The sequence below is a fragment of the Hirundo rustica genome, chromosome 24 (genome assembly GCF_015227805.2).
Source record: "Hirundo rustica isolate bHirRus1 chromosome 24, bHirRus1.pri.v3, whole genome shotgun sequence".
NCBI lineage: Eukaryota > Metazoa > Chordata > Aves > Passeriformes > Hirundinidae > Hirundo > Hirundo rustica.
In genome coordinates this window covers 2,986,284-3,005,137 of record NC_053473.1, presented here as the reverse complement: position 1 = coordinate 3,005,137, position 18,854 = coordinate 2,986,284, and the positions used below count along the sequence as shown (strand labels likewise).

General features: G+C 49.9%; 1 protein-coding gene across 1 annotated transcript; it reads right to left on the bottom strand.

Moving 5' to 3' along the window:
• Positions 1–635: 635 nt before the first annotated feature.
• PTPN22 (protein tyrosine phosphatase non-receptor type 22) lies at positions 636–18,130 on the bottom strand. Its single transcript, XM_040085423.1, has 21 exons — positions 18,041–18,130; positions 15,142–15,250; positions 14,142–14,218; positions 13,156–13,251; positions 12,785–12,823; positions 12,275–12,346; positions 12,137–12,196; positions 11,603–11,745; positions 10,225–10,291; positions 9,169–9,246; positions 8,561–8,653; positions 7,161–7,237; positions 5,517–6,205; positions 4,430–4,516; positions 4,170–4,300; positions 3,446–3,473; positions 3,000–3,080; positions 2,603–2,706; positions 1,814–1,844; positions 1,000–1,077; positions 636–700 (listed from the first exon to the last, which is right to left on the bottom strand). The coding sequence occupies exons 1-21, from the start codon at positions 18,125–18,127 to the stop codon at positions 636–638; spliced, it is 2,292 nt and encodes a 763-aa protein (XP_039941357.1). The 5' UTR covers positions 18,128–18,130.
• Between the last annotated feature and the right edge of the window lie 724 nt (positions 18,131–18,854).

Below are 18,854 nucleotides of genomic sequence, written 5' to 3'. Positions count from 1 at the left end.
TAGAAGCGCAGCTGGGTCAGCCAATTGTGCAGTCCAGTTACACCAGTTTCGTTTCTATGGGATCAATCACTGTCTTCAGTCTTATTGCCCCAAAATCCAGACAAATGCTCTGATTTGCTCAGATGGGGGAAAAAACCAAAAGCTTATATTGTTTCTAGAATTTGGGATGCCGATTCCCTCTTAGTCCAAGTAATGTAAACATTTCAATGTCTTTGATTATAGACCTACAAACATGAGAGAGGGTCTTGATCCACCTCACTCTGCTCTGGTGGCTTTCCAGGTCATTCCATAGTCTTCACTGAGTCCCATCATCAGTTTATGCTCAAATCCATCCTTTTGAAGTGATTATATTCCAAAACACAACAAAAGTATGTCCCTCCTTAGGAAAAAAAACTTGTATTCCAAGGTTTACTTTCCATCCCATTGTGAATTAGCTGAAAGTTGCTGGTACTTTTACATTCTTGACTTGAAAACTCCGGATTTAAATTCAGTGAATGTGCAAGTAGTGCCTGAGCTGCCAATACTGTGTAACAGCTTTGGATGTGTTGATTTTGGTGGAAGCTTCACTGGGATGGGCATTCCAAGTATTTCAGGATGACTTCACAAATCTGCAATGCCAAGTCTATAAAATACATCTAAATATTCCATGCTGGGGGTGGATTTCTTGGTCCTTTAGGTTTTGAGAATCGATTTGCAAAGCCTAGGAAGAAATTACATATTTTTTAATGCAACAAATTCTGTATGTTACAGATGCTGATTATGTAATCCCTTAAAATAACACTTGAAAATACTTGTAATTTCAGATCTTTCCCAAGCTTTAAGATATGACAGAAAAGCATCATCCTGTAGTTTCAAATAAAGTTGTAAATGTGTAAAAACGAAATATGTAAAATCCACTGAGAATTATTTGGAATATTTGTAGTTTGTAAGTGTTCTGCCTGGCATTTACACTTCCAAGAACCAGGTTCTTCCCACCAAACTATGAAGAGGAAAACATACCAAAGTTAAGGAAAGATCTCGGAGAGTTTGTCGGGGCGGGTTCTGATGATTTTGTCAGTGAAGATGGACTGCAGATGCCTAGAAATAAAAAATGATGCTGGAGCAGCTGGTCACTGGTAATTCCAGAGCCGAATTTGTGGAATCATGGAATTGTTTAGGCTGGAAAAGGCCTCTAAGATCATCAAGTCCAACCATCAAACCAGCCCCAAGCCCTGTCCAACCTGGTCTTGGGCACTTCCAGGGATCCAGGGGCAGCCACAACTGCTCTGGGCACCCTGTGCCAGGCCCTCCCCACCCCCACAGGAGAGAATTCCTTCCTTAATTTGTGCAATCCCATATTTACAGGGCGTGGATTTACTACTGCAGCAAGGTCTGCTGGAAAAACGTTTGCTCAGAAGTGCTTTAAACCCTTTTTAGCAGTCCTCTTTTCAAAATGAGCATTTTAATTTTTGATCAAAAGGATTCTAGTGAGAAATTCCTTATTTATGCTCCAAATAGCCTGGTCAGAATCTAGGCAGAGGCTCACATTCTTCTAGAACCCATATCTCCCATTTGTAGAGTCCTGCAGCACAGGTTTGAATGACCTGAAAGATTTGGTAATTTGTCCCCGAAGGGCAGCACAGCATCCTTGTGACATTCCTACTACAGCTACAGCTCTCCAGGTGAGAAAGTGCTCAGCTATCACAGCTCTGCGTGTCCTGCTCAAAGTGCAGGCAATTTCACACTGGAAAAGTTCAGGTTCTTGGTATTTCTGTCCCACACATTTAAATACTTGCTTAAATCCATTGGGAAGATATCAGCCTGAAAGACTTACTTTTTCTCACATTTTTGAATATTTTCAAGCTCTGAAAAAAAAAAAAAAAAAAAAAAAAGGAAAAAGGCTAGTTGGAAAAAGTGTGAAGCAGTAAATCAGTTACTGTGGTAAAGAGAGTTTGCTGGTAAATGCACATGTATAAAAACACTGATAAATGTACATGTATAAATAGATCAGCTACTGTGGGAATTCACTGATAAATGTAAAAGCATCACATTTCATAAAAAGCAAACTTTGTGCCACTCTCTTTGGCTTTTTCCTTGTCATTCCAAATGCCTCCAGTTTGTATTTTTCTTCCCGTTTTCCTCAAGTGCTTTTCTGTTCCACCATAACACCCCAAAGTACAATCTCACGAGGATAATTAACAGCAGGCTCAACAAGAGGAGGCTGTGATGGTTCTGTCCTTGTAGGACAGACTCAAACTCCACTGGAACAGCTTTTTCCCAGAGGAACTGCACTCCAGGTGGATGGAGCGCTCAGGCTTCTTATCCTTCTCTAAGTGAGGGACAATATGTTTATTACCCTGTACTGGTCTTAGAATCCCAACAACCACTGGCACAGGCAGGGCTGCGTTGCCCTGTTCCCAGTGCAGACAGGGTGGGTGTTTGCAGTTCTACACCAGAATACTTTTGTTACCCTTATTTTCTTGCCCTAAACACGAGCGCTCTCACTGTTCCCCCAGTGACCGGTGAGAGAGCAGCACCAGCTGTGCTGGAGCTCTCCTCTCTCCCTCTCCTCTCTCCCTTCCCTCCCTCCCTCTATGGTTTCCACACCTTTTGTTTCTTTTACCTTGCTCCTCCTGAAGCATTTCATGAGTTCTTTGGATGATGTTTCTGAGCCCTTGTTCTCCAAACCTGCAGGACTTGAGGAATTTCTCGCAGCAGGCTGCAGACCTGGGAACACACGTCATATGTAAGTTTTCAGTGGTCATTCACAAATCCTCCTGCTTTTTTCCAAGTGCTTTGTTGTTGTGTTTCATCTCCTCTAATGCAGCACTTCTAGAAATTTTCTGCAGGTTCCCTACTTGTGTTTATTTTTGTTGTATTTGCTGAACTCTCCTGCAGGGAAGTGCTGAAGCACTACCTGGTAATTCTTTGAACAAGTGGGCCACGCTCTCAGAAACCTACAGGTTTAGGTGTGAGTGTAAAACCTCAGTTACATCCTGAGAAAAGAGTTCAGCTCTTACTTGCTGCCTCAGCAAGAACAAACGACTCCGGGGTTCTTTCAGGAAGCGGAGGAGGAGAATTAGAGCGATCCTGGGCTGGCTCTGAGAAAGCAAAGATAAAAGAGTTGGTTACCTAGCTTTAAAATAAGATAGTTATATATATATATATATATATTAGAAGCAACCAGCTTATCTCAGTTGTCTCAAAGGAAACACACAACATGCAGACAAAGAGGAAGCTGCAAGGAACATCCTTATGTGCAGGAGCTGATTAGGAAACATAAAACTACCTGTTCATTTGGTTGCAGAGCTGTCTAGTTCTGGTTAGAACTGTGTAGTTGCAGAACAATTTAGCAACAATTTCTGTTGCACTGAGCACAGATACTAAACACATTTACTAAATAAAGCAGTTTCAGAAAAAAATGCAGGTCTTAATTCCAAAGATTATCCCAGCATTAAACTTATACCTGTTCGTGGGCTCCAAAGCTTCACACTCTGGAAACAAAAAACAAGGCAAGTATTTAAAATTCCGACATCCAAATGTTGTTTTCTTGCACACAAGGAAGCCAGAGAAGACGAGGAAAGGATGTGATGTGCAAACACCCTCCCACATACACCTCCACGCTCGTGTAATGGAAGACAGACTTGTGCCTCATTCTTCCACTTCACAGAGCTGTCACTCAGTTATGGGATGATCAAGAGATGCCTAAATTTTGGTCAGGTCCTGTTGGTTCCACAGGGCTGGGTGAAGCTCACCAGAACACTAATGTCCTGTGTTCATTATCCTTCTCTAAATGAGGGACAATATGTTTATTACCCTGTACTGGTCTTAGAATCCCAAAAAATAATACTTGGAGTAAAGTAGATGTTGATAAGAAGGCGCCGGACTGAGGCCACATCTACTTTTCCAATCCTGAGCCCTGAAATCCCTGGAAATGTTCAAAGCCAGGTTGGACAGGGTGTGCAGCAACCTGGACTAGTGGAAGGTGTCCCTGCCCATAGGAGGGAGGTGGAATGGGATTTCTTTAGAGTCCTTCCCAACCCAAACCATTCTGGGATTCTGTGATTCTATGAAATAATTTATGGGAAGTACAAAGTGCCAAAACTAGAGTCTTTCTCACAGAAGGAAATGTGGTAAGGAGATTGGCATAGGAATAATGCTGGAAAAGAGGTAAAAAGCCACTGAGTTACCTTACATGGTCTCAGTCTCACAGGGTCATGAAACCTTTCTGAGTGAGACTCGCCACTCCACTCCCAGGAGGTTCCAATATTTGGATTTCTCTCTGGAAGCTGGAAATCCGAAGTGGCCTGAGGAAATTGTCCTAGAAGCAATTGAGCACCAGAGAGATCATTCCTGAACCCCAGGCACTGCCAGGTGCTACAGAACCGCCCGATGTTGAATGAGCCCTCAGTGCTGCTCAGAGCCACATTTAATGTTGTTAATCACTCACCCGGCTCACTGGCCACAATGAAGGACTCAGGGGTGCGCTGGGGCAGGGGTGGAGGAGCATCATCATCATCAGGCTGTGGCAGGGGGGCTGGTTGGAGACACAGACAGGTTACTGGCATGGCAGGACACGAGCGAGACACAGACCTGTGTAGGGGAGGGGGCTGCTCCTGCCCTGCCCCGCACCAGAGATTGAGGTTAAACACCTCTAAACTGTGGTTAAACATCCAAATAACTCCCAGCACCAATTGCACAAGGAAAATGAGCATAACCCAACATGGAGCCAGGCACACAGCTGGTGGTTCTGCTGCTGCTTGGCTTGGGCTGCAACTCCCAGGACTTCCCAAGGGCACAGGGATAACGAGCATGTCTTTGTGACAGTGAACGCTGACAAAGTGAGGCAAGTGCCAAAGCTGTGGACAATAGGAAATGTCCGACTGGACCAGGACTAACCAGAACAAGGAACAATTCCACCTTCCTCAGACGACAGGTGATGGATTTAAGGCTACAGATCTGGGCAAAACACTTGTGTTGAATCATGGAATCATAGAATGAGTTGGGATGGAAGGGACCTTAAAAACTCTTAAGATCCAACAGCCCCACCATGGGCAGGGGTGTCACCCAAGTTGCCCAGGGCTCCTGAAATCCTGGATCTCTCAATCTCGGTGAGATTTCAGTGTCCCCTGCATGACACTGCAGCAAAGAGTGGGGTTTGACCTGAAAACTAGATCCTCAGAGAAAACCATTTCTGGGAGCTTTCTGAATGCTTTTTGGAGCACCTTGATGTAAGAATTGGTCAGTATCATCCCTGCCTCCCGGTGAGAGCTGTTCTGATGTGATGCAGTGGTTCAGAGCAGCTGTGTAATGCAAACACCAAAATTATGCCGCTCTGAAAATGTTTGTGGGAAAAAAATCCAGGCAGGTTGAAAAGAATGTGAGGATGAAACCAGCTGCTCCCTCAGCTCCCATAAGAGCCCAGTCCTGAGGAGCAACTACAGCCCTGCCTGGACACCAGATGACCACACTGACCGCTCCCTCCAGCATGCCCCAGTCCGGAGTGACCTGGTCCCACATGTCCCAGTAGCACTTACCCGAGGGGAAGATGCTGTTGAGGGGAGCAGGGTGGGATGATGGGGAGCTGGCTGTGGTGGGTTGTTGCGGGGCACTGGCTGAGCATGAAGGGAGGAGCTCATTCTGCCCCTGCAGAAAGGGAAACACGGGGGACACGGGGTCATCCGGAGAGAGCGATGAGAAGTAGGGGTCTTCTGCTGAGCACAGGCAAGGGTGAGGACATTGCCTCTGGTTCCTGTGGCCTGGAGGGGCATCTGCTGCTCGTCTGGAGGTGTTCAGGTCCGCACGGGAAAATCCACCCTGGAAGCTCGAGTGACCGGCTTTTGGCCACTGTGGACTCCAAACAGGCTTGGCCTCCTTTGTGTCCCTTTCCCAGCCTTCTCCACACTGCCCCAGCGCTAGAGGGGTCGATCCAGTCCATGCCAGAGGTGCTCTGGCACCAGGCCCCCTCCTGCCTGCTCCCTTTGGGTCCAGCTCCAGCTCCCAGCTGCGGCATTTCTGAGGGGCATCTCCAGCGCCCCAGGGCTCGCCGGCAGCTGCCTTCCTGCAGCTGATGAAGTTCAGAGCACCGAAGGAGATGGCCTGTCTGATGGGTGCTCGCCGGGCAGAGCTGTGCTGCGCCCCCGGGGGGCACAGCCAGGGCAGGGATGCTTTGCTCTGTGCCACCGGAGGGAGATGTTGATGTGGAGCCTGCTCCTCTCGCTCTGAGCTGCAGTAAAAGCACAATAAAATGGCGTGGAGTCAAAGCCATGGAGGGCTCAGAAAATGTTAGCCCACTAGCAGAGCCCACAGCGCTGCTCCCAGGAGCAATTCCCTCAGGAAAGCAGAGCCCAGCCTCAAGCAAGGAGCACAGGGAAGGACTGTGCTCCATTTCAACACTGTTAAATGGTGAACAGAGGAGGCTCCTTTATGTCAGCAAACGGAACCAAAAAGCAGAATTATTTACAGAAAGCAGACACTGCAATCCCAAACGTGTCCACAGAGAGATCCCACCAGCCTTGGAAGCTGCTTGTATTGGGAAGCTGAATCCTCAGGACTGCTATTCCTGCAGCAAGGGGCACTGGAGTGGAATGTGCAGCTGGAAGATGGGACCAGTGTGAGGGCATCCCACACTGGGCAGAGAGCTGGGATGACCCAGCCTCTGTGTTCATGAGACTTTTTAATACTTTTTTATACTGTTTTCAGTTCATATGTGAAACACTGTGGGACACAAATCCCAGGGCAGGAGAAGGGGACAGATAATGGCACACAGGGCAGAGGCTGAGACTCATCAGTGAGAAGAGCAGGAATTATCAGGAAATTAGGAAAATTTCTTCACTGAGCGGGTGATCAGGCATTGCAAGAGACTGCCCAGGGAAGTGGTGGAAACACCATCTGTGGAAGTGTTCAAAAAACATGTAGATGTGGCACTTTGGGACATGGCTTAGCGTTGGACCTGGCAGTGCTGGGTTAATGGCTGTGCTCGGTGCTCTTAGGAGACTTTTCCAACCTTTATGATTCTATGAATTATGTTAGGAGCAAACATGAGAGTCAAAGTGGGACTCAAGGGAGGCAGCAGATCCTGAGAGCTAAAGTGTTCCAAAGCACACATCTAAAAGTTCATTTCTCCAAAATCGTGTGGGTGATACAAATACCAACCAGGGATACTTGTGCTGAGGTCTTACCAGGTGAGTAAACTCAGGCCATAAATGTCTTCCACAGGAGTCAGGACTGGCTTGGCTACAGGATGCCCTGCTCCTTCCTAGGAAAGGAAAAGTTTGCAAACAAGAGTGAGGAGGCAGAATGCACAGAACACCAAGGTGCTGCTTCAGGAGCTAGGATTTTTGCCAGATACTTCTAATTACTAAAGCACTTGGGAAATGACACCAAGGTGGAGCTGGAAACTGCAACCAGAACTTCCTGAAGAGCAACTCCTGACAGCACCTTTCTGAAATGAGAGTAAAGTGAGCCCTACAACCATCCAGCTGTGCCAAACAGCTTGCAGGCAGCCTGTGCAGACACTCTGCCTTCAGGAGCCCACACTGGGCAAGCTGGGTGCTGGCTTTGTTCATGAGACCAGCTCATGGCCATCCCCGTGCTCTGCACAGCGTCCTCAGAGGACAGGGAGGTTTAGGGGGGCGAGAGGTTTGGGCAAGAGCTACAAAACCACATCCTGACTTGAAACGTCCTCTGCATTTTGTGTAAACGCAGCCCTGTGTGACCTTTGCTCACAAACTGTCCATAACCAGTCCAAAAAGACTTTTTCCATTTTTTGTCTCACTCAGTGCTGGCTTGGAACGTCCTGCAAATCCTAGGGCAAAACTGAGGCACAGGTTCCATTATAAGATCCCCTTCCCAATTCTTTAGATAAAAGTTTCTGACAAAATGAGCTCACTGTGACCTTCCAGGCTTTGCTGTGATGCATTTACTGTCCTGAATTTGATCCAGCAGTCAGAGAACACCAAGAACAAAGAAAGCCTCAACCAGAGATGTTTTGGCTATTCCTGTTAATATGCAACTTCAGACCAAGACCACATTTCTTTTCCTCAGAGGTGTAACAGATTTGTGAGACTTTGCCATGTTTTTTTACAAGATATTTCTCCCTATGCCCTCCCACAGATGGCTGTAGTGCTGATTCCCTCACTAGCACACATGAGGTCACACTTTTAGCATCACTGCTTTGTGATCCCAAGATTCCCAAACCTGGACCTTCCCAGCCTGGTTTGAAAATGCCTCAGCTGCTTCCAAGCACTCCATGAAGGCAAGCTTCACTAGCACATCCCCATGGAAATCAGTCACTCCTGTAGAAACTTCATGCTTTTCTATTCACTCATGACATTACACAATCATAAAATATATAGAAAATGGTTTTGAGCCTGAAGAAAGTCTAAGTCTTGTTCGTGATAAGCATTGCACATGTAGGGGAAGAGCTGGATTCTCATGGGTTAACATCAAAAGAAAATCAGTTTGGGTATCAAGGGGAGCAGAAAATATGGGAATTCATCCGAGGTCTACAGCAGGAACTGGGGTTAGAGCTGGAGTGCCCAGGCTGCAAGGGGCAGGGTGTTTGTCCTGGGACTTTTACCTGGGAAGCAGCAGAATGTTTCTGGGCATCGAGTGCTTCAATCTGCCTTTTGAAGAGCTCAATCACCGCATCATAAACCAGCTCATACTGCTCCTGCATTCCAGACAGACAAAAAATGTGACAGCCAGCACTGGTGGGACCTGTAAATGGCCACCTCTTCCTAAGCAAGCAGCACCCCAGAGAGAAGCTGCTTTCCTGTCCGTGTGCAGGGTGTGAATTTTGAGAAAAGGCAGAAGCCACAACTCTCGCAGGGTTCGCACTGAAGCATTTTGGAGGGTTTTTGGGTCTGCAAACAGCACTGTTCTGCATTGAGCTTCCTCTTCAGTCTGCTGCAGCTGAGAAAAGTTCCCACTTTATTGCCTGGACAGTCCCTGGTTTCACAGCATAAGCATTCGGTAAATCACGCTGTGAGCACTGTCCCAGCTGGCCACAAGGAAACGTTCAGCTGACAAATTAATTTCTGCCAAATCATTGTTCTGTTCAGAAAAGGGACTTTGCACAACAGCTCCACACCCCAGCTCCCACCAGCACCACTGCTCTGGGTTTCCCTGCTGTGAACACTCCTGGGGAAAAGGTGAGGACCAGCTGCTGATGTTCCCCAAACATACCTTGGTCTGCACTATGCAAGGTCTTTGTGTGCGCATTTCCTGGATCAGACTGAAAACGCTGAAGTTCACTGGAACGATCTGGCGAGAAAGAGAAAAGACAAAATGGTTTTAAACTAAAAGAGGAGAGATTTAGATTTAATATTTGGAAGGAATTCTTCCCTGTGAGGTTGGGCAGGCCCTGGCACAGGATGAAGAGAAGCTGTGGCTGCCCCTGGCACCCTGGAAGTGTCCAAGGCCAGGTTGGACAGGGCTTGGAGCAGCCTGGGGTAGTGGAAGGTGTCCCTGCCATGGCAGGAGGCTGGAAAGAGAGGATTTTTAAGATCCTTCCAACCCAAATCCTTCCACGATTTCTATGATTTCTCTGATAAAAAATTACAGACAAGCTTAATTCCACAAAGCTCCAAGTCATGATGCAGTTCAGAGCACTGTCTGAAATCCAGGCTGCTACTACAATAATTTTTAACAAAGGGCCTGCCTAAAGTGCTATTTTATTTATTACAAACCATCCTCCTCCCTCCTGTCTCACACTCTGCAGAAAATACCCTTTTTCTAACAGCTGTGGGCAGCACGAAGGACGTGACACTGATTTCCCAGCTGGATGGGTTCAGGGAGCGTAGAACAGAAGACAGCAGGCTCTCCTCTGAGTCCCAGCACCTGCCCTGGGGCCGGGGATTACTGCCTGTGCCATTATTGGAGAGTCAGAGTAAAGCAAGGGGGTGGTTTGGAAACTCTGAATATCTGATGTGTGAGTGCGGGGAGACAAATGTAGACAGTAAAGATGTATTGAAGAGTGAAGGTCAGCACAGGGCCATGTGCTGTGAGCTGAAGGCCTGGCCAGAGGGAGCAGTGCAGGGGGGTTCTGCCCCACTGGTGTGATGCTGTCAGTGCCTAAAGAGAGAGGAGTGGCACAAACCGGGAGTGGGGAATCAGCACATTGGCCACTGCTGTTCTGTCAGCTCACATCCACCTGAAATCCACCTGAGTGCAGTCAGAGGGGCTGAAAGGCCGAGGGAAGGCTGGAGATGGACAGAGGGGTGCAGAGAGGCTGGCACTCACCCTGTCCTTCAGCAGCTTCTGGGTGTAGTCGATGGCGCAGATGACGCCGGTTCTGCCGCAGCCAGCACTGCAATGACAGGCATGGGGCACGGGGTGGGCAATGACAGCACGGGGCACGGGGTGGGCAATGACAGCACGGGGCACGGGGTGGGCAATGACAGGCACGGGGCACGGAGTGGGCAATGACAGCACGGGGCACGGGGTGGGCAATGACAGCACGGGGCACGGGGTGGGCAATGACAGGCACGGGGCACGGAGTGGGCAATGACAGCACGGGGCACGGGGTGGGCAATGACAGGCACGGGGCACGGGGTGGGCAATGACAGGCACGGGGCACGGGGTGGGCAATGACAGGCACGGGGCACGGGGTGGGCAATGACAGCACGGGGCACGGGGTGGGCAATGACAGGCACGGGGCACGGGGTGGGCAATGACAGGCACAGGGCACGGGGTGGGCAATGACAGGCACGGGGCACGGGGTGGGCAATGACAGGCACAGGGCACGGGGTGGGCAATGACAGGCACGGGGCACGGGGTGGGCAATGACAGGCACAAGGCACGGGGTGGGCAATGACAGGCACAAGGCACGGGGTGGGCAATGACAGGCACGGGGCACGGGGTGGGCACGCTGTGTGTTCTGACAGGGATGTTTGGAGGAGGCCCACAAGCACCTGTGACCCTGCCATCCCACACACATCCTGCAGACCCGCAGGATGCTGCAGCTTCAGCCCACACAGGGCTCTGCTGCACAGGGCTGGGAGGCACAGCTCATCCCCTGAGAACAGCTCTCAGCCCTCCTGTGGTGACCAGCCACACGTGGACATGCCCAGTGGTGGTGGTCTCCGACCCAGACATCCTCACCCTCTCCAGCTCCCTGACAAGAGGGTGTAGCCAGCTGGATGTTGGTCTCCTCTCCCAACTAACAAGGGACAGGACAAAAGGAAATGGCCTCAGGTTATCCCAGGGGAGGTTTAGATTGCATATTAGGGAACATTTCTACACCAAAAGCATTGTCAAGCTGCCCATGGCAGTGGTGAAATCACCACTGAAAATACATGTAGATGTGGCACTTGAGGACATGGTTTAGTGGTGGCCTTGGCAGTGCTGGGCGAAAGGTCGGACTGGACCATCTAAAGGGACTTTTCCAACCTAAACAATTCCATGGCTCTGTGATTCTATTGCTGGCCAGCTGCTGCCTCCTTCCCTGCCCCCTGGCCGTGCTGGCTGTCCTCAGAGGAGCCCTTTACCTTAGGGCTCCCTACAAGAGGAGCTTGGCTACAGGCTTGGCCAGCTTCCCCACCCTGTGACCCCTCAGGACGCTGGAGCTCAGGGGTCTGGGGGCCAGCAGCCCTTCCCTGCTGGCAGCCAGGTCACCCACCTGCAGTGGATGCAGACAGGGACGCTGTCATCGGGCTGGTAGCAGCGGATGTCGCTGACGAGCTGCAGGATGGGCTCGATGGATGAGGGCACGTGGTGGTCCGGCCAGTTCTTGTAGTGGAAATGGTAGATGGTGCGGGTTGCCTGCAGGAGAAGAGCAGTGGCAGGGTCTGGGATGTGGGCACGGTGAGGGGAGCTGGATTTCTGCTCCATCCCCAGCTCTCATCTGCATCAGCAGGTGAAGGGCAGAGCAGCAGTTTGCAGTTGATTTTGCTGCAGGAGCTGTTTTATGACGTTCTTGGCCTCACTTACTCAGAGTCTGATTTGCCATGACTGACAAACCAGCTTCAGAAACTGAGGTCTGAGTTAATGAATTTTTTACTTCCTTTGTTCCCTCAACTACTGTCAAATCTAATTCAGCAGGCTGAGCGATGTAAAATTTTCTGCACAAAATGTACCGTACCATATTTTAATATATTATTCATATAACAAAGCCAGTCCAGGTGCATTTTCTGCCTTGACCTTTCCTCCTTACCTCGTTCAGGGTCACCTTTAAAGTTCTAATCACATACTCATTCCTCTTCTCCTCAGCCTCCTGCAGAAGAAGGAGTCAGAGTCAGATTTTCCGTGGGTGCCCCAGGGTGGGACAGGGTGCTGAGGTGGCTGCACTCACACAGGTGATGGAGAAAGGGCCACAGTTCAGGGGGGAGCCGTCCACCTCTGCCCAGTACCGCTCACATTTCTTCTGTTGGGTCAAGCAGGATGTGTTTGGTTATTCCCCAGTGGCCCAGCTGTGCTGTCTCCCTTTTCATTTTCAGGATAAAATTCACACTGGGAAGAGGCTCAGCTCTTGCTGTTGTCCAGCTCCAGCCTCCTCTTCCTTGGAGCTGCCACTGAGCTGCCACTGCTGGTTTTCCCTTTCCAGAGAGTTTCCCTATGCTACTGGAAATGCCTAAAGAGTTTCATGGAATCAGAGACTGGTTTGGTTGGAAAGGACCTTAAAGATAATCTCATTTCACCCTCTGCCACAGGCAGGCTCATCTCCCATGGGACCATTTGCAGCTGGAGACCCAAAAACCAGCTAATATCAAACAGAAACTGGCTGCCACTAATGGGATTTAATAAAAATCTGCATCTCTCACCCTGCCCTGGCACTGAGGGCCGTCTGTGACGCTCTACTCACCTTCCCCATTTCAAACTCCATACAAGCCATGACCACGACCTGCAGGAAAAAGGTTCATTAGAAAAGTCTGAACATGAGTAGGCAGCAAAATTAAACTCATCTCTTGTGGGTACTTATCATTGATAAGGAAACTCTGTGGGCTGCCTTTCCCCAAGCCCCAAATGCCAGAGGAGTCACACTGGGACATCACCCACAGCCTGGCACTAGAACCTCCCCAGTCAGAGCCCGAAGGGACAGCCACCAGCAGACTCCTGCCCTGGCATGAGTGGGAGGAGGCTGACAGGAGAGATGTGGGACTTCTGGTTGTAAGGACAGCTTGTCTTAAAGAAAATAATATGAAGTTTATACTTAAATATAAATCTGCACCTTACCAGGACTTCATACTCCCAAATCATCCTCCAAAAGTCGATGACAGTAGTGGGGAGAGGACCCTGGGTTGCAATGTACGCTCTTGGCCCATAGACACCCTGGAACATTCAAACCAGACAGGGACACGTCTGTGCATAGTTCACTAGCAGAAATAAAGTCATTCCTCTCTCTGAGTTTACTTCTATCAGCAAGCCCATTAAGGATTTGGAAGGACTTTCATATAGATGAATTTTGGGCACATATATTAACTCAAGCAGTGGTGTGCAAACCAAAGGCAGGGCCGAGCTGGGGTTGACCTAAGATCTGCTCCCAGAGACCAGCACCAGTTCTTACATTGCCTCTGGGACTTGGAGGTGATGTGGCCACGGCTCTGTTGCCAATGGCCAAAGAATGAACTGTGATCCTGTTGGGAAGGTCTGTTCTTCTGCAGACAGGTTACACAGAGCCCTGGGCCACTTGTCACTGTCAGGGAGAATGGAAGGGAACCTTCTATTTATTTATCATCTATCCATCTATCTGTCACTCAGAGGCCCAGAACAGTCCCAGAACTCGTGGAGTTGTGGATGGAGCAGTGTCCCACACTGATCTGCCCCGTTGCTCGCCCCAGCAGTGGGTCCCAGCCGTGCAGCACTGCAAGGCTTCCTGCCTCTGCACTGGTTTAAGCCCAGGTGGTTCTGGCCACAGGCAGTTTTGCACCACTGTCACCCACCAAAGGCAGCAGCAGCGACAAGGAAGTTTGGGGCTGTGAACCACAAACTGTTCCACCCCTGAGTGTGTCCCTTGCCCCGTAGCCCAGTGCCTCTGTGCTGCACGGGGGTTTCTGAGGGGCTCACTCATCTTCTTACATCTGTTATCCTTGAGCACTGCCCAGAAACTGCTGCAGAGCCCTTTGGTTCACCAGAGCCCCCGACCTGCTCCTCCTGGCACAACCCACCGAGGTGGCACCACCAACACCTTTGCAGGACAAAACGCCACAAAAGAGGCAAACCTTGATGAAGTTGGCATTGATGTAATGAGAATCTGTGTCCGATGTAATCAGGGACAGCTTCACTCTGCTGTGGTCAACTGCAAAAGCAGGGGAAGCAGTCAGTGTCTGTTCTTCAAGGTCACTGAGCCCGTGGAGGGCAGCACGAGGGGCTTTGGGGGAGCACTCATGTCAGAGAACTCATCCAGGGCAGCTGATGTCCCTCCCACACCTCCCACAGCCCTGCTGCCTGCACACACAGGGGGTGGACTCTCCTTTTTGAGAGTGAGGGGGCTTTTAGGGGAGAGCTGCAGGTGCTGCCACTACCCCAGTGCAATGCTGATCCTCTCTGACCATGCAGCAAGCCAAGCCCAAAACCACCCAACCACACTCCAGGCTCAAGCCAGGTCTGTGGGGTTAGATACAAAGGTTTGAAAGCTGGGCTCAGTCTTGGAGGTCTTTTCCAACCTTAATGATTCAGTGATTTACTTTCTTTTCCAGGTTGGAAAGAGACAGTCTGCTCTGATCCTGGGACAGTGTCCTTTGGAGACCACCAAGCCCAGACAAACCACAGCAGGGTTTGCCTGCTGTCTGCTTTGTGCATCACGGAGACATCGCTGTCCCAAAGCCATTGCATGCAGGTGGTTGCAGTGCTAACCAGAAAGCTTGCAAGGATAATCACTGGAGGATGTGTTTCCTAGTTAATAGAAGTTCTTCTGTCTGTGGAAATATCACAGAATATCCTGAGTTGGGAAGGACCCACAAGGATCATCGAGTCCAACTCTCGCCCCTGCACAGGACATCCCCAGAATCCCACCATGTGCCTGACAGTGTTGGTGTGTGCCAAAGTCCCCCAGAGGAGGCACTGCAGCAGTCAAAGCCCTAAATCTGAACAGCAGCACTCAAAGCCAACAGACAGCAGTGAGATGCTTACAACAACTGTGCAGGCAGACACCAGAGGATGAGAACAAGAAAAGCAAGAAAAACAAAAGGCTGAGAGGAGCATGTGCCACTTCCAACCTACAAGGTAAGATGTCCTTGTATCTGTTCTTCTTGACATTCTCTGGCTGCTCAGACGCTGCTGTAGGGTAGACTTTATCCGATCTGTACTTTGTTGACTGTCTCTTCAGCTTCTGTGATAAAAGAGTGGAACAAATTGCAGCAGACGTGCTACAGCCAGCGCGCTACTAAACAGCACACAAAGGTCTCGAGGGGTCACGTTTGCTAGCACAAAGCAAGGTTGGCACCATTAATTCTTTCCTGAGCAGCTTTGCTCAGAGCAAGAATAGAGACAGAACCACCTGAGAGCCACAGCTCACGCTTCTGAAGGATGGAAAGTGTGTGCTGAGGCCGTGCCCACATGTCGGCTTGTGAAGTGACACAAGTGAGTGAGGCCCAGGGGAACCACTCTCGGTACAAATGGCACCCAGATCAGAGGAGTGACAATGTCAAAGCACCTTCAACAAATGATACCAGAAAAGACAGGTAAATCTATTGATTTTTCTCACTTTGGTAGAGATGCTCCCATACGTAGCTGGAAGCAGCGATGCTCAAGTCACTAAGGTAGCACAAGCAACTGGAGCAGAGTAGCTCCATGGACTGATCAAAGAGAAGGAGTCCTGGGACAAATCCTTAGGGCTGCAAATCTCTCATCACTTTCATTTGCAGGATAAAGCTGCAGCACTCACAGAGAGTTAAAACATCTTTCTCCTGGCAAAGAATAGAATTTTATTTCACTGCCACCAGCTTCTGAATAACACACATTTTTTACCATCAACTTCAGAAGCACCATTCTCACTGTATTTTTTCTTTCATATTTTTGTGTCCAGGTTGTTGGTTTTTAATATTAAATTGCAGTTTTAAAACACTAGAAGTTAAATCTCAGCGATCTGATGGAATGAGCCAGGGAGGAGGTACAGGAGGCTCAGGACAGTCCATATGTCCAGTTTCCATTAATTAAGAACATGGGGCAGACGCAGTGGGATAGAAATTATGGGAGCAGGGTGAGTTTTGTAGCCATATCCCCATAACCTTCTGAGCAATTCTGGTGTTGGTGACATCCTCCCCTTCCTCCTTCCAATGCACCCCCAGCTTCCAGGGAAAGCTTTCATGGGAGGGGCATCACTCCATACTAAAGCCAGCCTTCCCAGGGCCAAGGCCCTGAATCATCTGACTTTTCTGTCCCTGAATAATCTGACATGAAACCACTTGGGAAATGCCTAGGTATGAAAAATCAGTCAATCAATCAGAACCATGGAATATCCTGGGCTGGATGTGACCCACAGGAATCATTAAGTCTAACTCCTGGCTTTGCACAGACATCCCAAAATCGTACCCTGTGTTTGGGAGCGGTGTCAAAACACTCCTGGAGCTCTGGCAGTCTCGAGGCTGTGCCCATTCCCTGGGGAGCCTGGGCAGTGTGCAGCTGTGAGACTGCACAGAGGGGAAAAAGGGAACTCTAACAAAACCTCTGCCATTCATAGTAGCATCACCACAATTTGCATGTAAAAATGCTTGGTCCCACAAGGAGAGGGCAGGAATTGGGGTGGAGGAATGGCACTGAATGTTTGCATCACGCTTGGAAACAGAAGCCTGCTGAGGCCACTGCCTTGCAAAAGCGGCCGCAAATCAGATGACTATGAGAAGATTGTATCCCATACAACAGGAAATGCAGCCTTGACCATTACCACCTGCCATTTTGATCAGAAATGAATACATCAGGCTGCTGGAGCCAGTCTGAGCACCAGGGCTCAGAGCTCACTGCCTCACACACACAGACACCCCTGCAGAGAGAGGGGAAACTCAGCAGGCTGTGACAGCGCTTTGTTCCATGGAACAACAGCCTGTCACTGCAGGCTCAGATTAATCACTTCCCTCCACCCAGACACCTGGAAACCAAGTGCTCAGCTTTCCCCGAGTGTTTGAAGTGCCAGATTTTGCTGGTACAACAGAGCTGGAGCTTGTGGAGACCCCTCAGTAACTCTGAGTCCACTGGCAGGGTCAGTCCAGTGCTTGACACTTCTCAGATCTCACAGAGGTACAGGTTTTACCTTTCCCTGTGTCTGTGAAAGCTGGGCAATGTCACTGCCTCTCAGAGCAGCCCAGAGCCTGTCACAGCCACTGCCTCCAGCTGATGCACCAGGGGCCACCTCCAGCCACCAGCTTTAGCCATGAGATGGTGCATTGGCATCTGAGCCTCACCCCTGGCACCCAAACCAAAAAAATATATCAGAGAGCTCACAAATTCAGGGCAATGCAGAACACAGAGGGTGGTGGGAGCATTTGGTGCAGCTTTTGCCTCGAGGGAACAAGAAAGTAGTTCCAGGAGGGGCCAGGAGCACTGCTGGATGTAGAGCACAGATCCCAGAATAGTTTGGGTTGGAAGGGACCTTAAAGCTCATCTCATCCCACGCCCCGCCACGGGCACCTTCCACTATCCCAGGTTGTTCCAAGCCCTGTCCAACCTGGCCTTGGACACTGCCAGGGATGGGGCACCCACAGCTGCCCTGGGCAGGCTGTGCTCTATAGAAACAAGAACAAGCTAAATCAAGGCGAAACCAGAGATCCCTGGCAGGAGCTCGTGTGCCACAGGTCTGACAGATTGCAATGGGGAGAAGGGGCAGAGGCTCCACATTCCTCCCTGTCCCCCCAGTTCTGTTACCAGGCAAAGCGAAACCGTGTCCCGACAAGTGCATTCACCCAGCAGAAAACAGGAAGCTCTCGGGTAATTAGTTAAAAAGCAAATACTTCAAATGCAAACTATTAAATTCCTATCGTGTCTTTACATTCCTTTTAGCCCAGTTAACTTCTGGGTGTCTGCTATAAAACTCCTAGAAAGTCTCACTCTCACGGGTTTGAGAGGCGACCGAGCGACTCCCTGCGAAATGAGCTGAAACACTGAGCCAAGGCTTGAGTGAACTCACCAAAAACTCCTCTGCAAACTCTCCTCGGCTGAGCTTCTTGCCTTGGGCCCTTTCCAGGTTCTGCTGCAGGATCCCCCTCTGGTCCATGGTGCCGGAGCTGGAGCGTGCCTGGCCTGGCCCTCCTGGGAAGGGACATGTCAAGTGATCCGCAGCGGAAGGCACCGGCGGGGAGCGCTGCCTGTGGTTTTCTGACTTCATCACAGCCCCAAAGGAAATTAGTGCGTAGCAGATAATCCTGGTCAGACAACACAACAGAACACACAGCACGGGGCTCCTGGCGTCCTCGGTTCAAACCACCCCCACCTGGCACAGGGCAGGCAGCACCGAGGAACAGGGTAGGGACATGTTGGACCCTGGTTCACACCCCCCACCTCCCCAATTCCTTCAGCACTGTGTCCAGCCACCACTGCCAGGGGTACCCAGGGGGCAGTTGTGGAGCATTCACATCACAAGGGGCTGTGTTCCACCAGGAAGGCTTCAAACTTGGAATGTGACTGGAAGAGTCCATAAAACAGCATGGAAAATCCACAGTTCACCTTCACGCTTTTAACATAGAATCCCAGAATGATTTGTCTTGGGAGGGACCTTAAAGCTCATCTCAATGGGCAGGAATGCTTTCCACTGTCCCAGGTTGCTTCAGGCCCCATCCAACCTGGCCTTGGACACTTTCCAGGGATGGAAGTTTTGGTCTGTTTTCCACATCAGCTGTAAAATATTTTGAAGGAATCCCTCAGGCAGATGTGGACACGCGAACAGGGGTTACTGCCCTGGACTGCACGACTTCCAGAGAAAAACCATCCATATGCTTCAGCAC

Coding starts and splice junctions, on each gene's coding strand:
- PTPN22 (XM_040085423.1), bottom strand. CDS start 18,127: ATGGACCAGAGGGGGATCCTGCAGCAGAACCTGGAAAGGGCCCAAGGC. Junction 8,654..9,168: donor CTTGCATAGTGCAGACCAAG/GTATGTTTGGGG, acceptor TCTGGAATGCAG/GAGCAGTATGAGCTGGTTTA. Junction 2,707..2,999: donor TGTTCTTGCTGAGGCAGCAA/GTAAGAGCTGAA, acceptor GTGTGTTCCCAG/GTCTGCAGCCTGCTGCGAGA.